Source organism: Mirounga angustirostris, unplaced genomic scaffold (genome assembly GCF_029215605.1).
Source record: "Mirounga angustirostris isolate CCGP_5_RB_7025 unplaced genomic scaffold, mMirAng1.0.hap1 SCAF_9, whole genome shotgun sequence".
Taxonomy (NCBI): domain Eukaryota; kingdom Metazoa; phylum Chordata; class Mammalia; order Carnivora; family Phocidae; genus Mirounga; species Mirounga angustirostris.
In genome coordinates, this window is record NW_026991717.1 from 36,399,893 (window position 1) to 36,410,892 (window position 11,000).

Below are 11,000 nucleotides of genomic sequence, written 5' to 3' on the forward strand. Positions count from 1 at the left end.
AGGGCCGCGGACGAGCGGGAGGGGGACGGCTGCACGGGCTGGAAGCTGTCCCAGAGGGGTTAGTCTGGAGTCCAATTAGAGGTAGCTTCATTCATATTTCCTTGCCTCGCCGAAGCAATAAAAAATACTTAGTTTTTTGGCCGCCTGCCAGCCAGAGGCGGGCTGGATCGATGCCGCTAAATGCCTGACATGACTCCCTCCAGTAGCAGCGAGGGTTTTCAGCCTGACTGCAGGAGAAGAAAGAGCTCGCTGTTCTCCGAGCCACGTACCGGGTCGCAAGGAGAAACCCGAGCAGCCGCGCGCCCCCCCCCCTGCCCCGCTCCCCGCCCGCCCGCCCACCCTGGAGGAGAGGGCCCTGGAGCCTCGCTGCTTAGCGCAGGGTGGCCGTCGGAGGAAATGAAATGCCGCTGATTTTTCTGCGGGCGCTCGCAGCGGCTAATTGAATTGCGGCTCTGCGCGCCTCACCGCCGCTCCCGCACGGCTGTGGGCAAGGCTGAGCTGCACTTCCATTAGAACCTCCATTTTTTCTTCAAGGCTTGATAACTCTGCCATTTTAATTTGCTTCAGGCAGAAACTTGGCAGGGAAGGGCTGCCCAGAAACCAGCTTAGGAAAGGAAATGAAGTTCTGTGGTTTCCACACTGTCCTCCCCTCCCGCCCCCCCAAATGCCAGGGACTGGTCTCCAAGAAAGTGGGGGAGACGTGAAGTGGAGGCTCATTCCTCCCTCCTGCCCCACCCCACCCCCGCCTTTCGATGTCCGTCTCTGCCCACGGCCCTCTGTGTCCCCGCATGGCCGTGTCCTGCACGTCCACGCTGTGTGGGGATGTGGCTGGACTGGACTTCCCCTGCCCTGCAGTCCGACTGTGCACCCTGGGAGAGCAGGGGCTGTGTCTGGCTCCCCTATCCCTGGCACCCAGCCCTGGGCCTGATCTAGGGTGGATGCTCAGGAAAGGCGGGGCGTGAATGCTGAGTGATGAAGGAAGGTGTAGTTTGGTCCCTTAGAAAGGAGTAGACCTCAGCAGCCCCCTAGAGGGGCGCTGGTTCTGATACTGTCCCAGCCCCGGCCCGGAGGGCACAGGTTTTCTGGCGGGTACTGCTGCAGGTAGACCCTCCATCCCTGCTCCCTAGCCCGGTGCCACCAGCCACACCGCGGGGGCCAGCGTTCCTGGCCACCGCTAGCGCCCCGAGTCAGCCGGACCCCATCCTCTGTGGGATGCTCTCCGCCTGCCCGTGCTGTTCCAGCTTGGTCTACCGGCCCGGCCCTGCTCTTCCCAGGCCTTGCATTTCAAACTATTGCTGGGCTTGCTTGCTTTGGAATTTGAAGGGAGAATTCATTAGACCCTTCCAGGCCTGAGCAGCTCGGGTTTCCTTCACGTTGCCTCCCGTGGTGTGCCTTGGGCACGTCTCCCAACCTCTCAGGGCCCCTGCATTCCCATCGTTACAAAGAGAACGATTCCACCTGCCCTTATGCCTTTTCCCACCTTGCAGAGGGAAAGGCTTCATGAAGTTGCAATTCTTGTTTCTTTCTAACACTGCTATTTCTCTGAAGTGCTTGAGACCCGGTGATGGAGGAGTAGGACGTTCATACAAAACGCCAAGTTGCCCACCTACACGTAGAAGACCTATTGGCAACCCGACGTCCTCCCTCCCTGTCAATCTCTCCATTCCAGTCGGGGTCAGCAGATGGAAGTATTGGACATGGCCCCTGTGTGTCCTCTGAGACCCATCTTTCAAGACTCAGTGCAAATTTTGCTTATCCCTTCTTTGAGCAAATGTGCATGGCTGGCCCAAGGTGGGTGGTGAAGGAGGGGTGATCCGGCCCTCCTAGAACATAAAGTCCCACAGGCCAGAAGGCAGAGAGCTCAGTACAAGCCTATTTACTTAATAGCAGCGTCGTGGCTACAAAAGAGAATTGTGCTCCCAGGGTTCCCCCGCAGAGAGTCTGGATTGCTGGGAAGGCTTCCCTGGTAAGGCTCCGATGGCGTGGAGGATTGCAGGACACACACAACACCTCCACTGACCTCTTGAGACCCCTGCGCTTAGCTTATGTCTCGGTGTGCATGGTATGTTCACACTGAATCTCCTCTGGTTTCCAGAATAACTCCGTGTCGCCCTCTGAAAGCCTCCGGGCCAGTGAGAAGCACCGGGGCTCTGCAGACTATAGCATGGAAGCCAAGAAGCGGAAAGCAGAGGAGAAGGATAGTCTGAGCCGATACGTACGTCTACTGGGCAGCACGGGGTCGGTGGTGGGGGCTGGGGTGTGGGAGAACCCACAGGCCTGACTCGTGGGTGAGTCAGAGGCACGGGCAGGGGTGGGCTGGGTTTCCTGGCCGGGGGGCGGTGGGGGGTGGCGGCGTAGGTTCATACACACACACTGTGAGCACGTGGGCCACAGCCAGGACGGGGAGTGCCTGAGAACTGTGGGTGCCCCACCCACACAGGCCAGGGGGCCCCATGCTGCCATCACGGCCCTCCCAGAATCCCCGATCTGCTCTAGGGGGCCATCCCCCATGCCCCCACACTTTGAGCCTACCGTGTGGTCACGGTATCTGCTATGGGCCAAGCTGTTCGGATGAGAGCTGAGACCCAGGGAAGGAGGCCATGCTTTGCCTCTTGCGGCTCTGGACGTGTCACCCAAGTGCCTCGGCTGCATTTCTGGGAGACGAGGCAATCACCCCTCCCACACAGAGTGGCGGAAGTGATGACGTGAGGCTAGCACGCTTCCTCCTCCGTGATGGTGGCTGTGAAGCTGCTGGAAGGAGCCAAGTGTGATGGGGCAGGTGTGGGTGAGGCTGCCAGTGGGCATGGAGCGCAGTGACCCGGAACAGGGCTAGGGGGCTGGGCGAGCAGACAGCCGACGTCGGTGGGCCAGAGGGGAGAGCGCGTGGACTGTGGGGTTTGGCCCTGGGTTCAGATTCCAGCTGGTGGAAGCAGGGGGTGCTTCAGGTTCTGCCTGGGGGTGTGGTGGGGGTGGCCCCTGACTGGCTTCTCTCTCGGTTGCAGGACAGTGATGGGGACAAGAGTGACGATCTGGTGGTGGATGTTTCCAACGAGGTGAGCACGGACAGGCCCAGGTTGCAGCGTGTTCGGTTTGGGGGTGGGTTGAGGCGGCTCCTCCCCTGGCTGGGAGCTGTTGTGTCCCAGCTACTGCTCCATCCAACGTGGCCGGCAGCCAGAGCAGGGCAGCGAGGCATTCGGCTGGTCAGGAGGAGGAGGACAGGGCTTGGCTGCATGGTGGCTGGGGTTGCTAGGACGGGAGCCCAGGGGAGAGAACGCAGGCGAGGGCCAGCTCCTGCTCCCCCTGGTCCTCCAGGTCAGCTCTGTTCTCCCCACCACCTCCCGGGATCTTGAGGGTAGGGGTTGTGAGTCCTTTGGGATCTGCCTCAGCAGGGAAGGAGGACCTGGAGCTGCATGAGGCCAAGAGGCCCCACTGCCCAGATTTGAGTCCTGAACTTGTGTCTGATCCTGGGCTGGTCACCATCCCCCACCCCCACCAGGCCCCAGTCTCCCCATCTGTGGGATGAAGGGGTGAGACGAGATCATTGGGAACTAGTCGCCCCCGACTTTGGGGCCCCCAGTCTCTCTCAGCCCAGGTCCTCTCCCCGTCAGCTGTGTGCACTCCCGGCCCGTCCCCAGCGCAGGGAAGACTCCAGGCTGGTTGTTGCTGTCAGTGCATCTCGGCATCCCTTGTGCTTTTAGGACCCAGCGACGCCCCGGGTCAGCCCGGCACACTCCCCTCCTGAAAACGGGCTGGACAAGGCCCGCGGCCTGAAAAAGGATGCCCCCACCAGCCCCGCCTCAGTAGCCTCCTCCAGCAGCACACCTTCCTCCAAGACCAAAGACCTTGGTCATGTATGTGGGGTCTGCCACTGGTGCCACAGAAGTGGAGGGCTGGGGCAGGCGGGGGTGGAGGGAGAAGATTCTGGAAAGGGACAAGCTGGAGTGGTCATAACTGGAGGGTAGAGGGGTGGATTACAAAGAACATGGATTGGGGTTTGGCCCCAGTTCAAATACTGGCTTTCCCACTTACTGGCTGGGCCCTGTGCTACCAGTTAATGTTTCCGAGCCTTGGTTACTGCATCCGTAAAATGGGAACGATCGCCACTGTCTCTGACAAATAAGGCTGGGCAAGAACTGAGGGGCCGTGGGGCAGAAGATTCCGAACTGGAGCCGGCCCTGGGTGTCGTGGCCCAGCTCCAAATGCCCAGCTCTCGAGCAAAAGGAATCTTCGTGTCTTCCCTATTCAGAACGACAAATCCTCCACCCCTGGGCTCAAGTCCAACACACCTACTCCAAGGAACGATGCCCCGACTCCAGGCACCAGCACGACCCCAGGGCTCCGGTCGATGCCGGGCAAGCCTCCAGGCATGGACCCGATAGGTATAATGGGTAGGCACGAAGGGGCTGGGGCGACGGTGCTGGAGGGCGGGGTCTGCCGCGGGCCAGGGCTGGAACCACACAGCTAGGCCAGGGCACTAGGAAGTATGCGGGAGTTGGGGCTGTCCCGGGGCCTGCCTCCAGGGGGACTCCATGGTCAGGTTTGAGGAGGACGGGGACACCCGATGTGTCAGAACTGACGGCAAGGGCTTATTGGGGCCACTGTTGGACTCGGCATGTGGAAGGAGCTTCAGACAGGTTGTCCCCATGTGTGTCATTAGTTCCTTGAGACCCCCAACAACCCCCTTCTGGGCCTCCATGTCCTGCTGTGTAAAAAGAGGTGGGCATATCTCTCAGCTTGAACCTGCTTGGACCACGAAGACCAGGATCCCAGTTAGATGGGTTCAGTGCAAGAGGACGGCCTGGAGCAGGCAGCTTTCGAGTGCAGGAAGGCTTGCTGCTGGGCTGGGAGGCATTCTGGCGGCCTGAGCTTTGTCCTGGAAGGAGGGGTGGGCCCACTCCCCCTGAGGGTCTCCCCTGGCTGACGCCCGCCTCCTTGCAGCCTCGGCCTTGCGCACGCCCATCTCCATCACCAGCTCCTACGCGGCCCCCTTTGCCATGATGAGCCACCACGAGATGAACGGCTCGCTCACCAGCCCGAGCGCCTACGCCGGCCTGCACAACATCCCCCCACAGATGAGTGCGGCCGCCGCTGCGGCCGCCGCCGCCTACGGCCGATCGCCAATGGTGAGCTTTGGAGCTGTACGTAGACCTTTTGGCTCCTTTTGGGGGGACGGGGCAGGGAGTGGGGAGTTGGTGGGGGTTGTCAGGCAGCTGCCTCTGGGGCGGAGTGTTTATTAGAAAAAGAACGGGACAGAGGCTTTGGGGTCAGCAGACCTGGGCCCCACCCCCACTTGGCCTGTTAGTCGTCATGTGACCTCATACAACTCAGCATGCCCCCCCCCGCCCACCGCCCACCCAGGCCATCTTTTTCCATCTGGAAAGTGGGGCTGCCCTCTCTTTTTCTGGGCTGTGTGGGGATGGGAATCCCAAAAGCTGTCCAGTGACTTCCACGTAGCCTGGGTTTGGTAAATGAGGCTGCTTGCTATACCGAGAATGAGTTCAGATTTGGGTCGGCAGAGAGGGGTTCTTTCTCAGGAGACAGTTTCTCTCCTGGGTGGCTTCCTCTCTCTGAGATGACGGGCCCACTGGACACCAGGGGAGAGAATGAAGTGGGGCCGGATCAGCTCTGCCTGGTGGAGCAGGGAGAGCTGTGGGTGTGGGGCTCGAGAACACTGGCTCAGAGTTGGTGGGTCTGGACTGTCACGCTGTCCCTCCCACTGTCCTGGGCAAGACACCTGGCCTGCTGGGCCTGTTTTTCCTCTGAGACAGCAGGCTCTGCTCTGTCTTCCGGGTTTTGAAGAGGCAGCGCTGTGGGCAGGACCTAGGAAGTGGTGAAGGAAGAGGCCAGGGCGGGGGCTGCGGGGCGGCCTCCCTCACTAAGGGCTGGCCTGGTCTTGCCTTGCAGGTTGGTTTTGACCCTCACCCTCCCATGAGGGCCACCGGCCTGCCCTCAAGCCTCGCCTCCATTCCTGGTGGGAAACCGTAAGTTCTGGCTGTGCTTGCTGCATGCTAGCTGGGGAAAGCACACAACCCCCCACCCCTCTCCCCAGCCCTGGCCGACCTCCCCTCGAGAAGGTGTCTGCCCGCTAGAGGTACTCACAGACCAGATTGTAGCCGCAGGAGACGGCTGCCTGGCCACACTCCTGACCGGCCCTGGGGCTCCTGCTGAGTGGGGAACTGGGGATGGGGAACGCCGCAGTTGATGGGGCCTCCATAGCCAAATGATGTGAGCGGCCCTGGCCTCAGGAGCCCCGCTGGGTTGGAGCTGCTGGAAGCACCCCCAGCCTAGAACAGCAGGTAGACCGTGCTGGCTCACCCCCGGCTCCGATGTGTACTCCATGATTCCTCCTGGGGGGGGGGCACACCTCTTTCCCTCCCTGTCACCCCTGGGCTTGTAAAGGAGGAGGTAACATTCAAGCTGAACCCTTTCCATGGGGATTTATAGATGGTGGGAAACGCAATCTGGAGCCAAGGGTATATGGGAGCAGGAGCAGAAGTCAAGGCCTGGGATGTTAAGCAGTCCTCTACCCTGGTAGAACCAGGCCAGGGAGGTTGGGGTGACTGGGTTCCCTAAGATTTGGGGGTGGGGCCCAGACGTGGGCCAGTCGGGGTGGTGCCGTCTGACCTGGGAGGACTCGTGGGAACTGAGAGGATTGGGGATGACGGAAGGGACGGTTCTCCCTTTCAGAGCGTACTCTTTCCACGTGAGTGCCGATGGGCAGATGCAGCCCGTGCCCTTCCCCCACGATGCCCTGGCAGGCCCCGGCATCCCACGCCATGCCCGGCAGATCAACACACTGAGCCATGGGGAGGTGGTGTGCGCCGTGACCATCAGCAACCCCACACGGCACGTCTATACAGGTGGCAAGGGCTGTGTGAAGATCTGGGACATCAGCCAGCCGGGCAGCAAGAGCCCCATCTCCCAGCTGGACTGCCTGGTGAGGCCCCAGGACCTCAGGCATCTCCTCTAGCCGGCCGAGGGGCAGCCTGGCTGGGCAGCCGAGCAGGCTGGCTGACCCCTGAGCCCTGGCTTTACTTACCATCCCTAAGTGGAGATAGCGAGCTTCCCGGAGTTTGTGAAGAAATGCACGAAAGATTGAAGGGTTGTGGATGAGGGAGGGGACGGTCTGGCAGCTGCCGGGAACGAGGGCGGGATGTGAGCAAGCAGGGGTGGGGAGGGTGGCGAGGGCGCCCGGTGTCGCCGGATGCGATTCTTCTGGTCCCTGGGAGGAGGGGCGGGCAGAGCTCCATGTTGCCCCTTCTCCCTCCAGAACAGGGACAACTACATCCGCTCCTGCAAGCTGCTCCCTGACGGGCGCACGCTCATCGTGGGCGGCGAGGCCAGCACGCTCACCATCTGGGACCTGGCCTCGCCCACACCCCGCATCAAGGCCGAGCTGACGTCCTCGGCTCCTGCCTGCTACGCCCTGGCCATCAGCCCCGACGCCAAAGTCTGCTTCTCCTGCTGCAGCGACGGTAACATCGCCGTGTGGGACCTGCACAACCAGACCCTGGTCAGGTGAGGCTGTGCGAGGGAGCAGGGGAGCCTCGTCGGGAAGGTCGCGCTGGTCGTAACGGGGACCCGTCCGGGGTGCTTCTGGCTGTGGGGTGGCCACATCAGAGTGGGCGAGGACCCCCGGGTGAGGAGACAGCCAGGCCTGCCCTATGCGAGGGCGCAGCCGTGGGTCAGGTGCTCCGCGTGGGCAGGGGATGGAGGGCTCCCCTGCAGAAGGCTCCGGGGGGAGGGGAGCATGGAATTCAGGGCGTCGGAGACAAGCAGAGGGAGAGAACTGAGGAAGGAGACCTTCCTCAGGGACCGGAAGGTCGGGGGCAGTGTCACTTGGTGGTTGTTGTGGGGCCTTGGGAGCGGTGGCCCCGTGGGAATCCTACCCCCATTATGGCCCCATGCCGGTCACTCCACGCCCGTGTCTCCGTGTCCCCGGTGTGAAGCGGGCATGGTGAAGACGGTGCAGGGCGGCGTGTCCGCCCCGGAGTCGGCTGTCGGGAGGAGGCCCGGCTCTGCTGCGAGCTCACCAGAGGACCGCGGGTGCATGGGCCACCCCCTTCCGGGCCTCCGTTTCCTCTTCTGCTCAGACACAGCCGGCCTCGGCACTCGGTGGTTCTGGAGGGCTCACCCCCTCTCCCTGCTTGGCCTTTGTAGGCAGTTCCAGGGCCACACGGACGGGGCCAGCTGCATAGACATCTCCCACGATGGCACCAAGCTGTGGACTGGAGGCCTGGACAACACCGTGCGTTCCTGGGACCTGCGAGAGGGCCGGCAGCTGCAGCAGCATGACTTCACTTCCCAGGTGTGTGTGCTCCTCCCCTCCCCAAGGCCAGCGTGTGCCCTTCCCTTCTGGGGTCCCACTGGCTGGGTCGGGGGACACGGGGGCCCTCACAGGTGGTCATTGCAAGTGGACCTGTGACCACCCTGAGCTACCTCGGAAGGCTTCCTGGAGGAGGCAGCAATAGACTAGAACCGACCAGGCCCTGGAGTTGGATGTACTTGACCCGACTGCTCAGAACGGATTCTCAGCAACGCTACTGTTGAGCGCTTTGGCCCCGGTGTTTTTCCTCCCTCATGGGATGGGCACGGTGGTAGCTGCCTCGCAGGTCTGGTGTGAGCACCTGAAATGGTCCCTCTAAAAGCCTTAGCCGTAGCCTGGTTCATAGAAGATACTCTGTTAATGTTAGGTAGCCTTATTTTCCATGGTTGTTTGTGTTATTTAAATATTTTAACTATATATTTAATATTTTAGTGTTTTATTCACTTTTTTTCTTAAGGAAAGGCAAAAGTCACAGGGAAACTTGTGTAACTTGGAAAGTGAAATGCTTGTGCCATCTCGGAGTTGGAATGCTGGCTTTACCGCTTACTTTCTAGAGTCAGCAACCTCTCTGAGCCTCTACTTCCTCGCCCCTGCAAGGCATTCCAGGGCTGAGGGAGAGGAGAGGGGCTTTGCCTTGCAGACGGCCCGTGGGGATGTGATGGGAGTGGGAGCGGTGGGCCCCTGCCCTCGGGGTCCCTGAGCAGGGCCTTTGAGGAGCCCCTGGGGCCCCGGGGGAAGGGTCAGGGGGACAGAGGAGCTGAGCTCGGTCTGCCGCCCCCTGCAGATCTTCTCGCTGGGCTACTGCCCCACCGGGGAGTGGCTGGCCGTGGGCATGGAGAGCAGCAACGTGGAGGTCCTACACCACACCAAGCCGGACAAGTACCAGCTGCACCTGCACGAGAGCTGCGTGCTCTCGCTCAAGTTCGCCTACTGCGGTGAGCCTGGGGGAGCCGGGAGCCGGCGCGGATGAGGGGCCCAAAGCTTGGGAGCAAGGCAGAGCCCGCACGCCAGCCACATCTTGGAATCCAGCCTCCCGATCCCGACCACTGTCTCCCCCCGCTACCCCCCCATCCCTATTCCTTGGGTGCGGATACGGCCACAGGGCGCCAAGCACGCACAGCAGCAGGCCAGAGCCAGCCCTTGCGGGCCTGGGGCAGGGGAACGGCACTCTCAGCCTTGGGGCCGTTCCTCCGCTGGCTGAGGCCTCGGGCTCTGATGGCTGACAGCCCTGGGTTGGATCTGCTTTTCCCCAGACTGGCTGCGAAACCTTGGCCACCCCGCATCCTCTCTGCACGCCAGGGGGTCTTTCTCCGGGAGTGGCCCGGGCCCCCCATGAGGCTTTAGAGAGCAATAGCACGTTAGTCCGAGCTGAGCCTGGCAGAGCAGCCTGCAAGTAAGAGCGCTTGCTGGCCACCAGCTGCGGCTGGCTGGGTCTCCAGACCTCAGGGCTCTGCCATTTCTAGCACTTTCTGCCGCCTTCTAGTCATAAAACCGAGAAGGCTCACTCCACTGATAGCTTTTTTTTTTTTTTTAGATTTTTTTTTTTTTATTTATTTGACACAGAGAGAGAGGGGGAGAGAGGGCGAGAGCAAGCACAAGCAGGGGGAGGGGCAGAGGGAGAAGCAGGCTCCCCACTGAGCAGGGAGCCTGATGTGGGGCTCGATCCCAGGACCCTGGGATCATGACCTGAGCCGAAGTCAGCCGCTTAACCAACTGAGCCACCCAGGCGCCCCTCCACTGATAGCTTTAAAAAGAATCTTTTGGGGAAGTGTCATGTCTGTGATTTACTGCAAATCCCACCGTTCTCCATCCCGGCTGCGCCCACCCCTCCCCTATGATTACAGAGAGGCGTTCTGGGCAGGGGGGCGGGGGGCAGTCTGTGAGTCAGATACAGGTCTCGCTTATGAAATGCCCCTCACCAGCCAAGCCTCTTACCTAAGCACTGGCTGGCAGACACCACATCTCCGTGGCAGCCGGCCATGTCTGGGGCGGGTCTCGCTTTCAGGGCAGCCAGCCCCAAGCTGACGCTCCTTTGCCTCCCGCCTGCAGGCAAGTGGTTCGTGAGCACTGGGAAAGACAATCTCCTCAACGCCTGGAGGACGCCGTACGGAGCCAGCATATTCCAGGTACCGCCCACCACCCGGCCGCTGCTCGGGGTTGGGGCCTGCCCCTGGGGATGGGGATGGGGATGGCCCCTTCCAGCCCCTACGTGCTGGGGATCCAGGGTGGGTTTCCCAGAGCCAAGGCCTGGGACACATCAGTGGGACACACACTGCAGCTGGTGGCGTCTGACCCATAGGGTGAGGGCTTTTAAGTGGGGGTTCTTGTGGGATTTCTAGAACAAGGGGGAGTTAAGTCATGCTCTTGGCTCTGGCCTGTGGCCTGAGCACTCCCAGGAGGTGCCCTGGGCAGCTCTTTTCAGAGCAGCGTTCCCTGATGTTCAAGTAAGTTTGTGTTTCATCTCGACACCTCAGTGTAAGGAGTGAGAGGGGGTAGGAGAGAAAGGGTCTGGAAAGAGATGGGAGAGCAGGAAGAGGCTTTTCATGGTTTTTCAAGATCTGGGTTCCGACATACAGCTCTCACTTACACATAGTCTTGACCGCACGCACGCACGCACGCACAGTATGCTCCTGTGCTCCCAGCCGACAAGCCACTTTCGGGATCCGTGCTGGGA

At 61.2% G+C, this 11,000-nt stretch overlaps 1 protein-coding gene across 12 annotated transcripts in view; it reads left to right on the forward strand.

Annotated features, from left to right (window-relative positions):
- Positions 1 to 11,000, forward strand: part of TLE3 (TLE family member 3, transcriptional corepressor) — a 47,407-nt gene that overhangs the window by 33,930 nt on the left and 2,477 nt on the right. For 4 of the 12 annotated variants that reach the window (XM_045899774.3, XM_045899779.3, XM_064570231.1 and 1 more), the window contains 11 exons: positions 2,096 to 2,215; positions 3,003 to 3,053; positions 3,699 to 3,851; positions 4,247 to 4,388; positions 4,939 to 5,138; positions 5,905 to 5,981; positions 6,688 to 6,937; positions 7,271 to 7,518; positions 8,161 to 8,308; positions 9,111 to 9,261; positions 10,376 to 10,452. In XM_045899774.3, coding sequence (XP_045755730.1) covers positions 2,096 to 2,215; positions 3,003 to 3,053; positions 3,699 to 3,851; positions 4,247 to 4,388; positions 4,939 to 5,138; positions 5,905 to 5,981; positions 6,688 to 6,937; positions 7,271 to 7,518; positions 8,161 to 8,308; positions 9,111 to 9,261; positions 10,376 to 10,452 — 1,617 coding nt within the window. The remainder of the gene's footprint in view (positions 1 to 2,095; positions 2,216 to 3,002; positions 3,054 to 3,698; positions 3,852 to 4,246; positions 4,389 to 4,938; positions 5,139 to 5,904; positions 5,982 to 6,687; positions 6,938 to 7,270; positions 7,519 to 8,160; positions 8,309 to 9,110; positions 9,262 to 10,375; positions 10,453 to 11,000) is intronic. The other 8 variants (XM_045899776.3, XM_045899781.3, XM_064570233.1 and 5 more) reach the window with 3 other exon arrangements.